Below are 22,847 nucleotides of genomic sequence, written 5' to 3' on the forward strand. Positions count from 1 at the left end.
GTACATTTTAAGTGAAAGTTGTTGCATAATGAAGCGAGCAAAACCGATAAGCTTTTTTAAACCCAAAGAAAAAAATTAAAACGACGAAAAGGATTGTTCTAAAAATAGAAAGTTAACGTTGTCTGAAGAAAACGAAGTACAATCTGCAAAGCAACATTAGTCCCATCGGATCCTTCTGCAGGTAATTTTATTTTAATTTAAAAGAAAAACTGCATAGCATTACATGAATAAAATGTTTAAAAACGAAATGAATCTAGATTATTTCTATTAGCTTGGTTCGCATTAAAAAGTAGAAAATAAAAAAGACTTCTGTTTATAATACTCGAAAATTGCTGTTGCTCTCTCAAATAGATATTTATGTAAATTCTAAAGCAGCTAATAAAATTTAAAAAAAAGCTTGAGAGGAGAACAGATGGTATGCATTTGAGCGAATAACTTTCCACTGCCAACATTGTGATATAGTAATCACATATATTTTCTTAGATTCGCATTTTAATTCATTCGTTCGCATTTTCTGATTTAATGGCGTCGTTTCTGAGTTTTCGGCGGCCATGTTTTCCCTTCTTCCTCCCGTGATGCGTTGTCTCCCGCCTTTTTCGCTCATTGGCCGTAGGCGTGGTCTCATTGGTGATGTCATTTTCCCGCGTTCCCATTCGCTGTGCTAAGTGACGCCGCGTATGGATATCTGTTTTTCACGCGACCGCGTGGGTTTTTAGCTTGATGTCTCATGAAAGTTTTCGAAAAAAAAAGGAGTAGTGTGCTAGCCGTGATACGTGACTGAGCAAGTGTTAGGAGCGCGGACGCTGGACCTGAAAATGGGTCATATGCAGTGGCGACGACTGCGATGCAAAATCTGGATGCATCGGCATAAAAAATGATGTAAATTGTAAAATAATTGCACAGGAGCCTTAGAGCCCTGTTTCTCTAAAAAAATGATAAGTTAGTTACGAATGAGATCCTGTATTTAATCAAGATTTTCTAAAAAAGGATTGAAAAATGTTCGCGTCCACGTGGAAGTAGCTCCGATCATGCACGGATGAAAACCCTTTCTTTTTTACTCGATGATCATTGCATATGATCAGAGAAGGCTGGTGATGCACCTGTAGCTGGTGAGACCCGGATAGTGAAAGCGGTACGCGCGGTCGACATGAATTCAGTTCTGATTCCCACTGCGCCATGTTTTTTTCCCTGAGTAATGAGATTTCTCAGTCATCGCCGTGGTATAGCAGCCAGCTCCATGTGGTTTTACATCATCTTCCTCGCTGATGTCCCTACGATGAGTTCTTTCACTGCAACAGCAGGCCGCGCCTTTTTTTAAGCCTCCCATGTACAACGCACATCCCTCTGCTGTGACAACATAATTCCCTGCAATAGACTGGACTGTGAACTTAACTTACCTAAATTTTTCATATTGTAATCTTTTATATTCCCTTCCATGTTTTAATTACGCCGCGGGAGCTCCCTAGGATCTTGATATTCGTCGTGTAAGTGATAATCATCGGAATAAATTTTCACAAGTGACGCGAAATGAGTTGTGCTTATTGTGTTTCTACTACATGGGGTAAGTCAAACCTTTTCTTAGTATTCCACGTAGGCACCAAGCATTGAGACGTCCTGGAGTTTTGCGGAATCACTTAAAATACGATCGGCCTAAAATTGTTTTCCTCATTATGTTTTTTTTATTTAAGTTGGTGGTTCATGTTTTCTAACAAATACGAAAGAATTAACCACATTTCCACCACAAACATTTCTTTCCTAACTATTTTTATTCAAATTTTATTAACTGCTTTAGAATTAGCATAAATGTAAATACATAAAAAGCAACATATAAATGTAACGATATGCAATTTCATTTTTTGCAGATTATAATTCAAGAAGACTTTTTTTATTTTATTTCATACTTTTAGAGCAAACCAAGTTAGTAAAAATAGTCTTTATAGTCTGACCACCGATGAGATTGAAAGTCAAACATCCAGTTTACAGGCGGAAATGAAAGTATCTATTAGCTTTCAGCGATGTCAGCTTTTGTAGGTGTGTGTTAGCCTCTAAATTAAACAGTCACACTGAAATGAACGGAACACGCTCATCAGAAATATGATTTCCCCTTGATTTGTATAGACTGGTTTTGACAAGACGTTGCTAGAAAATTTCACTTTAAATTAAATGGAGGGAAAAGAAAAAAAAATTGAATCTTACTACTATTATATATATGCGAAAGTTTGTCTGTATGGATGTATGGATGTTTGTTACTCTTTCACGCAAAAACTACTGAACGGATTTTGATGAAACTTTACAATAATATAGCTTATGCATCAGAATAACACATAGGGTAGTTTTCGTCCCGTTATGGGGGGCAAAACCCCCCTTAGGGGAGCAATAAAATACAATTTTCGTATAAATTCTCTAATATAGGGATGAAAAAATACTTGCACATATTTACATTATTTGTCCATCGAAAGCTCTGATTTTTCTGCTGAAGATGGCACTAATTCGAAATTTCTAAGTAGAATAAAAAACGAGTTATGAGCTTTTTAGTTCCATGTTCGAAGGCTTTCCTAAACTCAATACACTATTTAGTGTATCATCTCAACTCCCTGTCGATAGCGACTATTGTTGTATTGTGGACTATCTTTGCTTTTCGTGACTGTTCAAGGCTTTTCTCAAGTCAAATCTTGAAGTAAGATTTTTGCACAAGATTGACAAATAATACATGATTTGGCTGATCATTTTCCATTTAAACGGAACTTTAATGTAATTAATAGTTTTTATTATTATTTATGCTGATTGAACATTTACTCATTATCCAATCAACCAGCAGATCGCCAAAATTTTTGCGGAAATATTTCCGTAGCTGATGCATTTGGCAGTTTTTTTCAATGTTGCTGTTTTTGAAGCCGAAGAATACGTCGTTTCTCAGTTTTCACCATGTAAACAAAATATCGCCAATCAAAGAATCTTTAAAAAACTTTTTTTACTGTGTTAATAAATAATCCAGCAACTAAATTAGGCAAATCCATAAACAGCACAAAAACTTCCATTAATTTTTCCTTTTTGCATAATTTCAAACAATCGCCAAATTTTACTACTTATTTTGGAAACATTTCGGATGAAACTCTTTAGCGCCATTTTATGGTGACCAAAAGTATCTCAGCACCTGGCAATAATATCTTTGTAACGAAAATTAATAGATCGTTTTACAAAGTAAGGAAAGAAGGAGGGAGCATCATCGAAGGTATCCCAAAACGATTCCCGCAAATTCGGTAAAATCGCACCAAGAGTCCACAATGATTGAAATTTCCCAAAATAACTGAAGAAAGTATAAGGGGATTACGAGCAACGTCAATAGCAATACAGAGAAGGTTTTAGACTCCATGTTAAAAAAAAAGAATATCAACAGATTAATCTTTTTAAACATGAGAAGAATAATTTCATGTTTTGGAAATTTGTATATGCTTAAATACAGTGCTTTCGTTTCTAAATCAATACTATTTTGTTCTTTATACTTATTGCTATTTTACTTTTATGGGTAAGGAAGAAACTCTACTTTTAATCATGTCAAAAAGATGTGTTTTAAATTCTTTCACTTAAACCAGAAAAAAAGCAAGTAACTATTTTTTCTCATAATTATTACTGACCCAGGCAACGCCGGGTATTTTTGCTAGTGTCCCATTCACCTCCCTCTTATTTTTTAATACTAATATATATATATATATATATATATATATATATATATATATATATATATATATATATATATATATGTATATATATATATACATATATATATATAAATATATATATATATATATATATATATATATATATATATATAAAAGAAGTAACCCCCCCCCCCCCCCCCCGAAAGTCGGGTCTAGCTACGCTTCTGCTTTCTCACATGGATTCTACCACCTGTTTACATTAATCGTTTCTGATTGTTTCCATACCCTCTTCAATGCGGCAATGAGCTCAATTTTGTTGGCGGGCACCAGGTCTTAAACCACTTTCTTTAGATTTGACGGTACCACAAATTCTTGACTGTATTGAGATTGGTAGAGTTGCTTGATCAGTTTTATACCGAAATTGCTCTTTCTGTTTAAAATCTATGAGTTGATTTAGAGACATGACAGGGATTAGAATCTGGCTGAATGATAAAATGTGTCACTAAATGCATAACTGCTGTCCCTCAGATGAAGTATCATGCAGCATTATTGATAAACAGCAGAAGTCACGCATTGTTTTATTTTAAGATATATATAATTTCCCAACTCCAGCAGTCCTCATGCACCCACAAACCGAAAAGGATGTGTCAAATTGGAGAGAACGCCTTACACAAGATTTCTCATACACTTTTCTTTTTAAACGTCGAACCTGAACACCTTTTTTTGTTCACAGATATTTCAAAAAACGATTCATCACTGAATATAATCCTTTTCTAACCTGTTTTCCCCTGTTTGAGCTTCTCTTTGCTCCAGGAGAGTCGTGCACGTTTCTTCTTCATGTTTATCTTTGGTCTTACTTCGTAGATCCGCAATTAAAACTGTAGTTTATGCAACCGTCCAAGTGTAGTTGGCATGGATAAGAAAGCTATACATTCTGTCCAACACTTATGGACGTAAGAAGCATTCTTCAACGAGTATTTTGGACAATTTACTTTAATTTCGGTTCATCCCTGCCAGGTATTACAATTTTTCTACCTCATTTACTTTGGTTACTTTTTAGTTAGTCCTTCTATATTCCTTTAAAATCTTACATACCATAGATTGTAAAACGTTCATTTGAATTGAGTTGGATAGTTTTTTTTTTTTCTAACTTCAAGAAATGATACAATATGTAACTTCGTTTTTTGCTATTTATCACTTAACGACGCATTTCGAGCAATAAAAAGTTTTTTAAAGAGCGTAAAATTATCCGGGTCCCAAGCTCCATACTTGTGACAAACTATAGGTTAACGAGTATGCAAATATTTTCTTCACTTTTTAAAATTCACATTGAATGAATTGATTATTCTAATTTTTTGACTCACATAAAAAATCTATTTTTCCAATGTGTTAATGATCCATAAATTATTATAGTATCTGAAAAGTTGTTTAAATTGATTTACCCATTCATGAATAACGAGTTTTAGTCTTTTTAATTTGCACGCGTTCATTTTTCCCGACTCAGGGACAAGTTTTGTGCAAACAGTTCTGATATTCTATTATTTTGAATTTGGGTTGCATATATATGTTTCCACTCATTTACTTTATTTTCCTTAATTTTTTATTTATAAACAGAACAGATATCATGCTTCTTAACTTCGTGTAATAATAAAAACATTCATTTCATAAGAGGATGTTGTGCAATCCCACACATCACCTATGTTTGAAATAAATAAATATATCTTTAAATTTAAGTCTTACTATATTCCCTTCCAAAAGCTAAGCATGGATCAGTAAATACATTGCTCACTGAACCTCTGCAGCAAATTGTAGTTCTGCCATCAGCGGCAGATTTTTAGATTTGGGGGTTTGTCGAAATGAACTTTTGGGGTCCTATGATCCCACATGGGGGAGGCTAGGGGTACAACAACAATAGGGAATGACCAGAAAAGAAGCCCAGCATGAGAAATGCGAGATAGAACCCAGGGGTGCCCCCCAAGGCCAAGGGTGCACCCCCTCAATATCGGAAAGATCGCCCCCCCCTAAATGAGAAAAATACCCCTCTAAACAATCCTCCGTAAAAATTTCAATGGCACAGCCTGTGCCATAACCCACCCCCGAGGTGGGCACCCCTCTAAAACCTATTTTTGAATGTAAAACTCACAAAATTTCAAGGCGGACCACAACATGATGTAAAATGTTGGTTGCCATACGGGGACTCCTTGTCTATCACTCTTAAAATAAGTGTTTAAGAAATAGGTTCTTTTTGGAGTCGCATGTTGCCAATTCAGATTGGCTTCCGGAAATAAAATTTTTTTCTCCTGTGCTTAACTTTTACCGAAAATACAGAATTCCACCACACTTAAAGATTATTTTGAGATAACCTGATTAGAAAGCTTAGAATTTGAAAATGGTTTCTGTATTTTAGTGGCTACATTGAAAATTTGTTACAAAGCAGAAAATCAGTACAATTTTTAAAAAATAATATAATATACATCATTATTTTATGGTGTGGGTGATATTGAGAACTAAGAGAATACGCTTATCTTGAAATTTATATTTTTTGATTACACTTAGATTATTTTCATTATTTTTGCTCCAGAATAAACTTACCTCAATACGTTCAAATACTTCATTTAACAGCTGTCTGGTTTGAAAACTTTGGTCTAATTTTTTCAGGCGCTTCAAATATTCCGGATGAACACCATCTTCTAATTGCTGCAACTGTTTCTTCAAGTTTGCCAATTTATCTTGATACATTCTATAATAACAATTTCAAACAATAAGTATTATGCATTTTCTAAAATGTTTAATATTTCAATTGATGAATGCACCTTTCAGCTGATGTGCTTGTTTTATAAATGCCATTACATGCATTATAATTTATTTTAACACTTATTTGAATTTTTAACACATTTACATGAACTTCAACCGATCTTACTTTTTGTTTTATTTTCACTTTAAAATATTTTAGAATCAATTGTTTATAGAGTAAAAGCCCTCCTAACAGACACCCCTCGTATGCAAACAATTTTTAATTCCCCTGCCCAATGCTAATAACATTATTAAACCTCTTTCCTGCGGACACCTCTCTATTGCAGACAAAAACATTTGTCCCGTTAGTGTCCGCATCAGAGAGATTTTACTGTATACAGATTTATGTATACTATTTTTATATTAAAATATCACTTGAATAGGAAAAATCTATATAATCACAGTCGAACTCTCTTAATATGATCACACTTAATATGAAATCACAGCTGATACGAACATTTTGTTCGTTAAGTTTGGTCCGCTATCTAATTACATTAAAAATTTCACGTATAATACGCGCATTAATTTGAAAGTATCGGCTAAAACTAACAAAAATTTCTGTCCTCTTCACTTAAAATGTTTGTGGTTAAATACTGTAATTTTATTTATTTATTTTTTTTTTTTTTTTTTGAGACTAGCCATCATTTTGAGAAGTAGTAGAAGTTTCATTATGTATCAAGAAGAAAATCCTCATATATATATAAGAGTCAAAGATCGATTAACGTGATATTTTCAACAATGAAACTCGCACCATGGCATGGTAATTTGATAAAATTTTCTAATAATGTTTGACATACAGAGAAATGCTTGATTTTGACAAGGCTAAACTTGATCCAGTAACTTAACTGTTTTACTGGTAAGATTGTGTCATTTTAGGGGAATGAAGAAACGAAAATATGATCAACAATGAATGCTATCTACTGGAGTTTAGGGTTAATCCACTGGAGTTAGGGTTAAAATGTCGACTACCAAAATATCATGAAACAGGCAATTCCTTCTTTCAAATGTAGAAACAATTTTCACCCATCATATCATGACGTGCGATTTCCTAGTATTAAATATTTTGCGTAGAAAATAAAGTCCGTACATTTATTTATCTGTGGGCATTTCAATTCACTCGAAGATAAAACTGTTCATCTTCCATTGTGGTATATACCTACTCCGCGATTGTGGATTATCATCATCCGTTTTCAATATTTTCAAAAACATTCAGTCATAAGAAATAAGTGATTTTTTTTCTGAATGTTAGAATAAATTATGTGTATTAGTAGTAAAATATTTTTTAAACATAGGTCAGCATTCCTTCGTTTTTTCAGAGCATCACTCATTCATAGTTGTTATGGATAAAACGAACAAATTTGATGAGTTTTTACGTTTCGTATTAACCGAGTTCAACTGTATTTATTATTTTCAAACTTCAAATTTTTAACTAAAAACTTTCAGTTTACTGACGAAGTGAACAAAATGGACGAAATAGACAAAATGACATTTTGTCCAGGCGATTTCTTCCGGGGTGGACAAAATTGGAAAACCCTGCTTCTACTGGCTACTGGATACCAGAAAAATTTCTAAATTTAGATTTTTAGTCAATACTTTCTTACAACTTCCATAATGAAAGCTTCGGGAAATTATCAACGTTTTGGGCGAACAGTTCCTCTATATACATAAATGGCTACTTCTGAATGTACCCCAGGGTAAGTTTCAAAACTACTGGACCTATTCTAACCATTTTTTCACTATAGATAGCTACGTTATTAAGGAGAAACATAGGCTATAATTTATTTGTAAAAAACTTAGTTTAAAAAAATTATGATGAAAAACAATAAATTTCATGTAATTTTCCCATTAAATGATTAAATATAAAACCCATCGTTACAAAAATTCGTTGCCTTACAATAGCAATATTAACAGTAAACATAATGAAAATTTTGAATCAAGGCTACTCTGCAGCAAGCATGAAATTTTTTGCTTTGTTGGGATTTTTATCCTCATCTATGCCAATAATTAATACTGGGGCTAAGTAAAAAGACAATTGATTTTGGCAACAGTTAGAAAATAGAAAATGTTTATTATCTAAACCTACACAGGCCTGCAAAATTCCGGTCATGGAAAAGTGATTGTACGGTAACAGGTGACTTTTATTCCATTGGGTGAGCTGATTTCAAACATGACATTCATTTTTCTCAATCACATAAAAGATTTTCACCAACTGGGTTTTAACATACAGGCAGACAAGCCTATTTTTTCCTATTCTGGAAGAAAGTCTTTTCAAAATATCTGTAAGTTTACTACTTACAAACGTGTTTATGCATCAAACATACAATTGGAAATCAGTGACTAAACACAGTCAATTCGCGATAACTCGAAATCCGATAACTCAAATACCATAACTCGAAGTTTTTATCAAGTCCCAACCCCTTTGTCTTTAATTATATGCCAATTATTCCCAATATCTTGAAGTTAACTAACCTTAACTCGAAGTTTCTTCAAAGATGACTGGAAATTTATTTCAACAGGATGAAAAGAAAAGAAAGAAACAAACAAGTGACTATGAGAAAAAAATTAATTCACCTTCACTTGCAATTCCAGCACAATAGATAGGGAGTTACACCTGCGGAAATGACTATAGCTTGTTTTCTTTTGTTGTACTGTACTGTTTACACTTTGACATGCTGCTAGACTACAAATTTGCTTTTAAGCTGTCAAGTTATCAAGTCAACTGACTGTACCTTTATTTAAAGGCTGACCTAAGTTAAGATGAGTTCCCCTTCATTCTTTAGTTCAGCCATTTGCTGATAAGTTCCTGAGAGAGAGTGAGTTTTCTTTACTACTAAAAGATGTCTAAGCAAATACTCTGTCAAAGATATTAAAAGAAAATGAGAAACTTCTAAACCGGTAGAATCCATGAAGTCGAATTTGAAACAAATGAAAATGTACTCCTTTTCTGAAGTAGAATCAGCTCTATTCAAGAGGTTCCAGCAGTATTGAAATCAAAACCATGTTTTTAATTTTTTTCCTCACAATATTTTTGAGTAACTGTGCATATTGTGCTTGAAAATTTTTTAAGTTCTGTAATTTTGATTGTTATATGTACATATTAAAATATTCGATGGTTTTTAATATTAAAATGATGAAAACCGAAACTAGCAGTAAATCAAACTTCTGATAAGTAGAAGTTTTTCGTTGGTCCCTTTAGATTCGAGTTATTGCAAATTGACTGTATATATATTAATTTCATAGAAATAAGAACATAGTAATAATTAATTATAACGATTCAATTATAAAGTAAGGCAATTTTTTCAACCGGCGCTGTTTTTGCAGCCAAAGACTATAAAATAATGTTTTTTAGCTTTCACCATGTAACCAAAATATTGCCATTAAAAGAATCTTTAAAACTTTTGTTAAAGTATAAAATAATTCACTAACTAAATTAGGAAAATCTATTATAGGCACAAAAACTTCCATTATTAATTTGTCTTTATGCAATTTCAAACACTCGCCAAGTTTTACTACTAATTTCAGAAACATTTTGGATGAAAATATTTAACAACATTTTATGGTAAGCAAAAATCTCTCAATATCTCATTGACAAAAATTAATAACAAGAGAGTTTTACAAAGTAAGGGGGGGGGGAGCATTATCCAAGCAATTACCAAAACAATTACCACAAATTTGGTAACATTTTAAGTCGCACCAAGAACCCACAATAATTGAAATTTTCCAAAATAACTAAGCTATGGGATTACGGGCGACTACATTTTTTTAAACCGATTGTATTTCAATAGCCATATAGAAAAAGTTTTAGACTTTGTTCAAAAAAAAACCAAGAAATCTTTTTAAATAAAAGAAATTTCAAATTTTGGAAATTCTTCAAATTTTTATTTACTTAATTGTTGTGCTTTCGTTTCTAACTGAATACTATTTCGTTCTTTATACTTATTGGTATTTTACTTTTATGGGTAAGGAAGAAGCTCGATTTTGAATCACATCACAGCGGGGGTGCTATAAGTTCATACAGTTGATAGAGAAAATAAATCAAATTCGAGATTGTTTCTCAAATTTAACCGACCCAGGCAATGCCTGGTATTTTTGCTAGTAATATGCTAAGATGAAAACCCAAATAACAAGAATAACACATTTTTAGTTTTAACACTGTTCAGAAAGTTAGACTACATATAATCAAACAATAGAGATAAGTAATTTTTGGTCCAAAAACTATGTAACAACGTTGAAAATTTAAAAACATTACTGTTCTTTGATTTCAGTATATTCTTCCTCCTGTTTCACCATATCAGTTTCACTAGCATCTTCAGTATCTGAAAAATGCACATTTAAATTGTTAAAAGTAATGCTCAATTAGAATTGTGGTGCACAAAATAAAATATTAAAATTAAAAGATAAATTTATACAACAATATAAGATCTATATTTAGTGCCAGGGTTGTTTGGTAAAAACCGTGGTTTTAAATCAAGTGATTAAAAAAAAAAAAAAACATGTGGTTTTTTTTTAAAAAATGTTTTTTTTTTTTTTGAAAAACTTAAGGCTGCTCTTCAGTGGAGAAGAAAAAGGATCTCGCTTGAAAATGGGCTTTTTCTTTAAACGAAAGCAGTGTTCATCAGTGAAGTGATTGACACTTCAACAACCAATAGAACAAACGGTGACCGATGAAAGTGTGGATCATGTGACCTGTCACATTTTGCAGGGGGACAGACTGGACGCTCCCCCTGCTGTGCAGAGTAGTCAAAGGAGATATAGCTGACAGCGAAATGAAACCGCAGCTTTCTACAGACCCTACCAAGGAAATTCTAGTTCTTTCCCTCTTGAGTCTTGACTACATAGGTTCGCATTGCTGCGCTGGAAAATAAAAATTATGCTATTTTGTTTCTCACGTAATGTTTTAAAAACTGTATAATATCGTACATGTCTTAAAAGAAGGAGTAATATTGCGACCCCATAAGAAACATTTCACGATTCTATTTGGGATCAAATTATGCATTGTTTTCCTCCTTAGGAAGTTTTCTAAAGAGAAATACAGTAAAATCTTATTACAACATATACTAATGCAACAAAATACTTGTTTCAACCAAATAAATTTCTAGTCCCGATTCTGAAATTCGATGAATTTTACTGTATATTATGAATTACATGTTCAATGTGTATCTACCTTCTAAAGAAATTTGACGAGTCTGGCTCTTAAAGACACAAAAAATTTTCAAAAATGTTTGTTGAGCTGTGGAAAGCACTTTATGTGAGTACCCATTTGTAGTAACATAAAACACATGTAAACGATACAAAATAACTAGTATCTGGAATACGATTTAATCTATATATAAAAATATTTTTCTACTGGAAGGGAAAAATGTCAACTTTTCGCATTCGACAGCATTGTAACTATGTTCATTATATTGTTAATAAACAATTTGACTCAGAAATATTCCTTTCAAATCTATTTCTTTTCAAACCACAAATTTGAAAAAAAGCAAATGTTGCTAATTTAACAGCTAATAGCACGCATATACATGGATTCACTTTCAAAAGCACTTGATTCTTCAAGAAAGTCTTAGGAAAAGAGGAGAACGTCCAACGAAGGTCATTGAGGGGAACTAATGAGAGGGTAATAAATCTTACACCCCATTACAGCTCACCCCTCAAAAAAGGGAGGTTACTATGGGAGGCGGGGCGAATGCAAAAAGTGAACGTATTTTGAAATTTTTTTCAATAGTTAGAACCCGATATTTGTTTAAAAAATGATCGCATTATTTCAAACAAGATCTCAAAAGAGAGCTGGAAATATTTTGCTTTTCAGGACGTTCTTAAAATTTTGATAGCATGAGTTGCAGATATTTTACAGAGCGAAATATCCAACAGTACCTAGTTTTCGAAGAAATTCATTTTTTCTCGAATTTTAAAAAATTGGAGAATGGACACAGCAAAAAAGTAAAAAAGACACAGACATGGTCTTGAAAAATACTCAGAAAAAAAATTGATCTGAAAACTTCACAGGAATTTGTAAAACAAGCTCCAACTTTCCCCGTAGGTTAACATTAGATCCGAATCTTTCAGACTATCAGAAGAGCACCCTTAATTGTTTCCCCTTAAATGTTTTCATAAATTTTACATATTACTGCAAAGAGTAAAATCTAATTAATCCAAAGCAACTAGCAAAGTTTTATAAACTTATAAACTTAATAAACTTATATTTTTCAAGGTAATGTAAGTTTGCTAAATAGTTTTTCTTTTGTTAAATCAGTGCAGCTTCCCTATTAGGTACATATATATATACAAGGCAGAAAAACTAAGTTTTTCTAAAATTACATGGAGAAAAAATCCAAGTAGCTCTAATTTTCTTATTTATTCAACTATCATTATTTTTCAGTCTTTTGAATTTCAAAATAATCCAAAAAGCATATTTCAACCAAAAGTTCGTTTACTACCTAATTTGCTTGATTACTTAACATTTATTGAGATAGTTGATGTACCATTGAAGTGATGCATACTGTATAAAAATCTTAACCTTAGAATATTTAAATGACAAGAGAAAAAAAAAACTAAAGAAGTCCAAGAACACTTAGAGCAGTCAGTGGCGTAGCTAGACCCGACTTTCGGGGGGGGGGGGGTTACTTCTTTATATATATATATATATATATATATATATATATATATGTATGTATAATCGCTTGGAATTTTTTCCTTTTCTTCTTTTTTTTTCTTTCACTTCTCTCTTCTTTTTCTCTTTTTTTTTTTTGAGACTAACTTTTCGGGGGGGGGGGGGGGTTGTCCCCAAACCCCCCCCCCCTTCGCCCCAGGGGCGTAGCTAAGGGCCCCCCCTTAGCTACGCCCCTGAGAGCAGTTATAAAATTGCGCTTATACCTGCATACTTTTTGCATCCCTGATTGACGATGCAGTCAGAGCAAGAAAAGAAAATATATAAAATTATGAAAACAGAAAATATTCATGTAACTTAGTGCTCTTATAAAACAAATTTAATGCCAAATTTTCACCTTTCAACAAACTTTTTTTGGTCCCAATATTATAAAAGAAGACTCACGTATGAATGGTGGAAGAATCGATAAACATTAATTTTTATGATAGTCGTCAATATTAAAATATGCTAAAAGAGTATTTTCATACTAGGGCTTTTTTAATGATTTTTTTTTCTTTGTGTGAGAAACAAATAGTATTTCTAAATACAATCAACCAGGAAAAATAATGTTTACAATGGAAAACAAAATGAGTTTCTTAAAACTTACTCTAGTCCTGTTTCTATTTGATGTCACTGATACATTAGGTAAATACATGATTTGTAACTTTTTTTAAATCTTTAAACAAAATATGCATTCATATTGTGATTTTTAAAGTTTTGTAATGTGCATCAGACTTTTGATTCATTTGTAAATACTGCAAAATATTCCCCATTCCATATGTGATTTTAATTTTACCTTTTTATTAGAGTTATGATTGTGAGGAAATAAATTTACAAGAATTTATTCTTGGTTATTTGTAATTAATGTATGAACTATCACAATGTAAAATATTTCTTTGATTATTTATACCAAGGCCCATTTGCATATTGTATTTTTTTAAAAATTAAAGATTTTCAAACAATATTCTTCTATAGAAATCTATACGTATGAGCAAATGAAATTATAAAATTTCACTCATAATTATTTAATTAATTACAAAGAAATTAGTGTACAAATATGAATATTAAACATTCCTTAACAATTAATTCATAAAATCTTCATGATTTTTCTAAAATAAAATTGTTTTTCTTACAAATAGTGTTTAAACCAAAAAGATCTGGGTTTTTTCAAAAAAAAAAAAGGTTTTTTTTTTTACCAACACTGTTTAGTGCTTTTCCCCCTGGGTATTTTTAGGAATGCATTGTGCCACGTCCCTTTTAAGCATGGGCGGATTTATGGGGGGCAGAGGGGGCAATGCCCCCCCCCCAGTTTTGGGAGGACTTTATGTAGTAACAACACATCTTCCAAAAGTTAAAAATATATATATTATTATTTTTTCTTTTTTGAATAGTTCAGAAGGGCATGGGTGGATTTATAATGGAGGAGGCACAGGGGGCAATGCCCCTCAGTTTTGGGAGGACTTTATATGGTAATAACACATCTTCCAAAATCTTAAAACAAAAAAATTATGACTTTTTCTTTTTTGAATAGTTCAATGAAAATGAAGAGAAAACCGAATGTCTTTTCTGATGGGAGAAAAGAAAATGGAAAAAAAAATGAACATTAAATATACAAATAGTACAGCTGTCACTGGGGTGCTGAAAATCTATCTAAATTCACTATTTTGGACTGAAAACCATTTGGGCAAGTATATGAATGAAAATATAGGCTAAACGAGCTATACATTAAGCTGCAACACTTATAATAATTGACGATTATTTTAACAAATTAGAACCTAAAGCAAAGGGGAAAAAACTCCCCCCCCCCCACTCCCTTTCACGCTAACAGAACTATCTACTCGTTATGATTTGTGTCCACATTTAAAGTATATTTGTGCATAATATTTATGTTCTTAGTAGATTAATTGGCCTTTTGAGAAATTCCATAAAACAGTTTTTTTTCCTTCTCCCCCTCTCTCAAAAAGAGAGAGAGAGAAAATAAATACTATCGCAAACTGAATAAATTTCAGTTATCTGAGTGTTTTCATTAAATGAATCTTTTTACTTAGAGGGAGAGTACAATTTTACTTACTTTATAAATACTGTTTAAAAAGTAAGGTAAGTCATGATCATCTAAGTCTAAGTGAATCAGTCCTTGTCATTATGGAAATCTAAATAATTGAGTCATCAAAAGTTTTGGAAAAATTTGCTGAAATTTTATAGAAGTGTATAAAAGCCTAACAAAGATTGGTAAAATCGTAAAAATCCTTTAACCGTAAAAACTGACGAATTTTCGTAAAAATTACAAAAAAAATCAAGTAAGAGTGATGACCTGAAGAGGATAACCATCAACAGGGCTTTCTGCAAACTTTCAACCCGGAATAAAACCTCCAACATACCTAGTTTTTCTTCTACAAATTTTGTGGTTTTACCGTTTTATCCAAATATTTCTTTTCGTATTTCTAGAATTCTCAGTATATTTGACTTTCGCGTAATTTACAGACCCATAAATAAACTTTCTTTTTCTGAACTGAAGGACCCAATCCAAGCACTTGATCAGTGGGGTCATTCCTTGTCATAGTAATATCGGTTATGTGAGACAGACAAGGCGTTCACTTAAATTTTGTTTGAAAAAATATGAAAACAACGTTAAAAAACAGGAACTAAACAAATCTTCAATTGCTAAACATTGTTGCGACACAGGGCACAATTTTCTCTTTTCGGAAGCCAAGATCATTTGCAGACCTACAACAGTAGGTGAATTAGATTTTCTGGAATCTTTTTACATTCATAAAAACTTAAATAATCTTTGCAATGAGTCTTTTGCTGTTCTGCATTTTTCTCCAATCTTATTCAATCTTACATGTTAGAATACGTCATATTTTGCCTCAGCACTCGCTGATAGCTGATTGGTCAATGTTTTTCCGGTTACGCAATTTAAACTTTCCCTTGAGCTTGATTCATCCATTTGTACATTTCGCACTGAGGAAGGAGGCTATTGAATCCGAAACATATCTGCGTTTTTATAAACTTTTTATCTTTTCTGTGCTTTTAAACGTTGTTTCATTAATATTGCTTAAGAAGGTTATGATGCATGGCATATGTTGCTGCTATGAAGATGCATTAGTGATTGTGCTTCGTAACGTAACTTGCATTTGCAATAAGTTCTTTCTTGTTTAGAGATTATTAAGCATCATTTTAGAGTATAAAATCTGGTGTACAAGCTGCATTATAAAAGAGTCTATGGATAGTTTTTTATACTAATTGCAATTCATTGCATAGTAAACAGATTTGATTTTTAAAAAGCTTTAAAAATTAAAATGAAGGTACTGCGGTCACTTGTGCAGCCAGAATTGTCCTTGGGAGCGGGGAGGCACAGAAGTCCCTACAGGTATAGAAATGCCATACTGGGATCGGCAATTAAAGTTAGTGAGGGATTGAGCTCCCTCCTCCCCTCGGGTAAAGATTTAGAAGCATTAAAACCCTTCCCTTTATGAAAATCTGGACATGGGCCTGAGCAATGGGTTAGTACCACAAAGCTCCATGATTTAAATCCTGACACGGACACACATAGCTCCTTTACGCCATCCACATATTAGTGATCCCTACGCCACAGTGCTCTTGTAACGTGAGCGGCCCTTTACTGAAAAAGGTTATTCACCCCAAAATAAATTTATTGGAAATATTATTCATACTTAAATAGGACTTATTTTGTTCCACTTGGCAATAATTGCGAACTTAGAGAAATAAAAGTATAAGGAGTTTTAAAGAAATTGGATAAAGCTTTGGTCAGTTGCTTTCCCTTCTGGCTTTTCCCGCTTTCTGCAGGCTACAAATAAAATTAATTACATTTTTTCGAAGTGATAGCGCCTATCGTTTTTAATATAAGTAATAATTGGCAAAAAGTGAAATTTTTCAAGCAAAAGCGTTAGAAAAATACCAGAGGAGAATTTAACAATGATTTCAGCATTGAATAGTAAAGAATGGTTTTTGATCAAAAAGTTTTGAAAATGTATTGTTAGAAATTTCATAGATTTCCAGCATTTCTAACAGCAAGAGAAATTATATGAAACAAATTCCCAACAGAAGCATAATAACCATGGTAGAAAAATGACAGCTTGTTTGAAAATTTAAAAATGGGTGTTAAAGATTAAAAAAACGAAAAGTTACCCTCATCCGTTTCATGTTCATGCTTGACATTCAACGCATCATAATCGCTGTTCTCATCGTCCAAATCCAGGTCGTATTCACTCATTTCTGAAGCACTTTCATAAACCTAGAAACAAAGCTAGCTTTAAGCTTTGAGTGAATAAATGAATACAGAACAAGCAAAAGATGGTTCAAAACAAAAGGTAGAATGAGCTTTTTTTTTTTTTTTTTGAATTTGTATTAAAAAATAATCCAAACACCAAACGCACCGTCCAATCCAAAAGTAAACAAATCCAGATTTCCCCACTTCCCTTCCAACTTCTCCCCAATCGACTTCCCATAATAATTTTTTCTCTTGACTGTTTTCTTTTTAGCACAATTTAAACTACATAAGATCGAAAATTTGTTGAAACTATGAAGTTTATAGCTTTAAAGCATTTTTTTCGCAAATATGATCCTGGAAACTGGAAAACAACGATTGAAGATTAGTTGGATCGAGCCGAGCCAATGTGCAAGGGTTATATAAGTTTTTACTTTACAGCTGGTGACAATAATCGTTTGTTTTTGAAAGAGGTCAAAAAAACATGGCGTCCGTCATTCGATCGTGTACATCGGGCCTGCCAAGCCGACTGTTTTTTAATGTTTTAAATTATAAATATGGTGCTTCATTAATATCTTTCAGGTATAACTCTTCCGGAATATATTTCAAAGCTTAAATAATTTTCTGTTTGCAATACTTTCCTCATATACATTGTCGTGTGTAAGAAAAACAATACTATTCAACTTCATTCACGATAAAGTTTTTGAATTTATCCTGGTGTAAGAGGTCGCTTAGAGCAGGGGTTTTCAAACTGGGTACCGCGAGAGTTGCCGCGAAGTGTTCGGGTTTTGTGGCAACTCGCACTAGGGTTTGGAAGATGTATGAGACCAATATAGCAACAACGTTGACTTTACTGCAGAAAGCAAGTGCAAATTTTGTTTCTCAAATATTCGATGCTTGAATCTTTCATAATGCAGTAGGTATCAAGACCTAAGACTAATTCTTCTGTCACTCGCTGCAATATGTCATGATCAATGGTCGTTCATCTTCCAACAAAATAGACCACCTTCATTATCTGAGAGACGTTTCCATCTCCTCAATAACAAGCTTCCTAGCCATCATATTTGACAAGGTTCTGATGATGACAATCGCCTTTTTCCATGGCCCAGGCGCTCTCCAGACTAGGACCGTGGTGGCCTGATCGGTGAGGCATTGATTGGACTGACCGGAGGGCCCCAGGTTCGATCTTAGCCGGTTGAAGATCCACCATCTTCATTAATGTTGACTAGGGGGGCATTAAATATGCTCGACGTTACAAAGTCTTCCAAGTGAAACAATATCTCTGGGGGTGCTGGACCAAGGATTGCTCGGCTGCTGGTCGGGATGAAAAAATCAGAACTGTCCTCAGGGTCCCATCTAACTGGATACACCACAAATAGTGGAAGGTACGGGGCACCCTGGACTGAAAAGTGCTCTTAGACCTAACTCCAAGCGATTTTCTTATGGTGTGGTATAGTAGATCATGAGTTTTTGCTCCATAGGCCAGGTAATTTGCAAAATTTACGTAAAAAGACCACAACCGCAATTTCTAAGATTGATTGAAACATGTTGCAAGACTTGTACAGCTTTAGTTTCCGATAAAGTCAAAATTGTTGCTGTTTTGGTATTTTGTTTGAAAAAAGCTTCCAAATCCAGGAGGGAATTTCGATAGGTTAATAGAGGTAGACCCGGGTAGCAGAATCAGCGCGACTCTGAGACGTACGTCGCTAATTCTTGTGAAAGTCTGCTGACTACTTCTTGGTTGAAGTGAGTAAAACCTAAAATGTTCCAGATTGTTTCAAGAAAACTCTTTCCCCCGTCCAGATGATTCTTCCTTTCTTTAATGCAAATCCTAAACTGTGCAACCAAGTACAAATTTTTTCTGTACTAAAAGACTCAGAGAAGGGCGTATGTTTTTCTTTGAATAATACCATGTTTTTATTAATAGTTTCAAACTAGAAATGGAACAAATCTTCGGCCTGGCCAAACCATGAGCTGTGATTTGGCCGCTTCAACCTGAAGCAATTTGTTGCGAATTTTCTTTTACAAGTATAATTGTGTAAGATATTGTATTTTAAATTCAAAATTGAAGTCGGGGTTCTTACCATCGGCGGCAAATTCGAGAGGTGCTCCAGAGGGCAAAATTGTCCTACCACAACTTTCTCACGGTCAGGTGTCAGTGCGCCCCCCCCCCCTTTGTACGCCCTTTTGGCTTCAGTTTTTTTTCCGCCCCTGAAACTGTTTGCCTTTGCTTTCTTTTTTCTGCCCTAGAAATATGTGCAACTTTTTCTTGTGCCCTCAAACTTGTACGTCTTCGGCTTTTTACAAAAACCTGGATTCTCAAAGGGCTTTAATCTGAACTCCCAAAGAGCTTTGGAAGTACAGGTTGACGCCCTCTTTTTGCACCTAGTTTACCCCTGGGTGCTTCTGGCAGGGAAAATGGGCGCAAAAACTCAATAAAAAATTTAAAAGATAGAATAAATATTGCATAGGTGGGATTTTATGCTTTCTCATGTATTTTGCCGACAGTTGAAATTGATTAATAGAGTCATTTATTTTAAAAATAATCAGTTGCATATTTTCAAAAGATGTCGGTAAAACAAGGCGGCGAGCAGCAAGCAATTCTTTACAAAAGCGTTTTTAGGTGAGGGTAAGATAAGTACACTTAAAGTGAGACTGAACTGGAACATGTGCATTAGCCACCTAAATAAGTTTCATCTCTAGAATAAATTAAATAATAATTTACTGCATATTGATTGCTTCCTTGTTGATCAACTACTAGCTCTTAGTGTAGGCATCGTGCTACCATCAATATATATACCACGTGGTATATTTTAGGGGCGGCATATTTCATGCACGGGCATTTACAAGCACTAGCATGTAAACATATGGCTCTCTGTCATGGGCGCTAAAAAGAGGGAAACAGTCTTGTTCCCAGATTAAACGAGCTGATGTGTGAATCACATGACTTCCTTTTATACCAATTTAATGTTATTTCCCCGTTATTGGCAATTTTAATGTGATTCAATAGTTAACTCTCTAAATATCACCAACAGTGGCCAATTTGAAACCAGATTTAAAAAAAGCAAATTGCCAAATTTGTCGCCAAGTTGGCAACAAAACTTGACGACCAAAAGACTGGCGATATGTCGCCAAGTGTCTGCCAAATTATAACACCACTTGAGTTTGCATCAAAATTAACAATGATTTCCCCCCAAATAGGTGCAAAAGACCCCCTTAGAAACATCCGAATGTGATCAAAAGGGGAGGTGCACAACTAGACACTTCTAGGAGTCTACGCACCAAATTTCAACTGTCTTAGGACATACCATTCTTACGTTATCAGGGGTCTGTCCAGGATTTTTCACAGGGTCTGTTTTTTGTGAAAAATAAAATAATTTTGTGAAAAGTGAATTATTATTGTGAAAAATAAAATAATTTCGCAAAAAAAAAATTTTTGTTAAATCGAAATTTTAGAATTTAGAGCAGGCACAAACTACATCATTTAAACTTAAAGTAGAGAGTTTTCCTCTGCTATGTTGAGAATATCATTCTGGGGTGTTTTTCTAGTATTTAGCGGGGGGGGGGGGGGGGCGGCATCGCTAACTCAAGTAGCAATATTTATCTACCATTCTACATTATGTTAAATTACACTAGAAATATTTCTGTACAGCATTTAAAATAATTGTAACAAAGAAAAAATAATAATAAATAAAATTCAGACGAGGGGGTTCAGCATTTAGTTTTTTGACCCAGGACACTCTTAAAATTGCACAGAATTTCGCTTAAAACGTATAAATTCCGTGATTTTAACAAAAATAAAAATAGATTTTATTTGTTTACTTCTTAACAAAGCATACTAAACATCAAAAATTCAAAAAATCCGAATCCCATAGCGGATGCAAAGAGATCGCAATTCTCAAAGTGAAGGCATCAAAGGTAAAAAAACGGCTTGTAAAAGAAATATTTTTGATAAAATTATTTTTAAATTGCATTTTAGAGTCCTATGATAAACATATCATTAATATCTGTGGACACAGCTAAAGCAAAAATAAAATTAAACCACTGATTCAGCATTTTAATTTTTGAGTCATAAAAGAAAATGGAATTTTGCTTTAAAAACTTGAAGTGCGTGTTCTAACAAAAATAGACTTTTCATTTACTTGCATCCTAATAAAACGAAGTTAGCTTGAAAAATGAACAAAATATGATTCTTATATCGGATGTTAAAAGATTGTATTTTTAAAAATGTAGACATCTAAAGAAAAAAAAAGGCAAGTAAAACAGTTTATTTAAAGTTAATCATCCTTGTTAGCATCGAAAAATCAAACCCATATAATTTTCTCCCAAAATAACAGTTGAACATCGCACCGCACCATAGAAACGCAAATATTGACAAGCTGGTAAAATGATGAGAATATTTTCTAATCAAGTCATTATAAAGGTTTAACGCCAGACGCTAAATGGGGATAATTTTAAAGTTGGTAACCCTATCTGAAGCGATCACATTTTTTTCCCCACCCTTACTATCCCTTTGCAGTTCTAAGTTCATTTCGCTGATATATATTATTATTGTTTATTAAATCATCAGTGGGGGAGAAAAGTGCTTACCAAACCCCTTTTCAGAAAAGTTTACAACAACACCGCTGCTAATTAACTGTGATAAAACAAAATTATTTGAAACCAAACTTATTTCCAGCTGTTAATTTCTTTCAAAGAAGCAAACAACAAGCATTATATTTATTTGGCAGTAGCAATTTATCGCTTGCAGGAGCATCACAAGAGTGCGGATTTTTTTTTCTTTGCAAAATTAGCAAATTTTGTATAAGCTGATCCCTCTAATTTGACTTTAAGAAAGGTTCCAAAAATTATCGGTTTAATATGCGTTACTTTGCTTTCAGATTTGCTCCTTCAAAAAACAATTTGTGAAAGATCCGATCTTGTTTATCAGAATTTTGTGAAGGGTCCGTTTTGGTTGATCGGGATTTTGTGAAAGGTCCGTTTTGTTTGATAGGGATTTTGTGAAAGGTCCGTTTTGGTTGATCAGATTTTTGTGAAGGGTCCGTTAACGGACCCAAATATCCTCTGGCCAGACCCCTGGTTATGCGACGTACATACAGACGTCACGAGAAAACTTGTAATTAACTTGGGAATCCTCAAAATGTATATTTTAGCCCTCTGTACGTTCTTAGGTATATATGCACCTGTGGTCATGTCTAAAAATTCTCAACATTAGGGCTAGGCGATATCAGAATTTTAATACCGCGATATATCGCTCTCCAAATATCAATATTTTCGATATATGGATATATTCTTGGGGGGGGGGGGGGTGCAAAAGATCAAAAAGCAACAAAAAAAACATTTCCAAATATATTATTTCTCTAATTTAAAACTTTCCTGGGGGGGGAGGCATGCTCAGTGATAGGATAGCTCAATTTATGACAAAAGTGCTTCTCAATATTTTGTTTAAATCTTTCAATTTGAGCAGTCTTAATAATTTGAATGTACTTTGAACTATATTTCGTATTGATATCTTAAATAGTTT

The 22,847-nt window shown here is 33.4% G+C and overlaps 2 protein-coding genes across 4 annotated transcripts in view; one reads left to right on the forward strand and one right to left on the reverse strand.

The window, feature by feature from the left end:
• The window catches only part of LOC129230453 (sin3 histone deacetylase corepressor complex component SDS3-like), a 57,392-nt gene extending 39,850 nt beyond the window's left edge, over positions 1 to 17,542 (reverse strand). For 2 of the 3 annotated variants that reach the window (XM_054864863.1, XM_054864868.1), the window contains exons 1-3: positions 17,245 to 17,481; positions 10,702 to 10,768; positions 6,252 to 6,399 (exon numbers count right to left, since the gene is read on the reverse strand). In XM_054864863.1, the coding sequence (XP_054720838.1) occupies positions 6,252 to 6,399; positions 10,702 to 10,768; positions 17,245 to 17,329 (300 nt within the window). In that variant the 5' untranslated portion in view covers positions 17,330 to 17,481. The other variant, XM_054864854.1, reaches the window with a different exon arrangement.
• Positions 17,543 to 17,777: 235 nt separating this feature from the next.
• The window catches only part of LOC129230473 (NADH-ubiquinone oxidoreductase 49 kDa subunit-like), a 68,240-nt gene continuing 63,170 nt past the window's right edge, over positions 17,778 to 22,847 (forward strand). Inside the window, exon 1 of the mRNA XM_054864878.1 lies at positions 17,778 to 17,905. Coding sequence (XP_054720853.1) covers positions 17,808 to 17,905 — 98 coding nt within the window. The 5' untranslated portion in view covers positions 17,778 to 17,807. The remainder of the gene's footprint in view (positions 17,906 to 22,847) is intronic.

The sequence above is a fragment of the Uloborus diversus genome, chromosome 1 (genome assembly GCF_026930045.1).
Source record: "Uloborus diversus isolate 005 chromosome 1, Udiv.v.3.1, whole genome shotgun sequence".
Classification (NCBI taxonomy): domain Eukaryota; kingdom Metazoa; phylum Arthropoda; class Arachnida; order Araneae; family Uloboridae; genus Uloborus; species Uloborus diversus.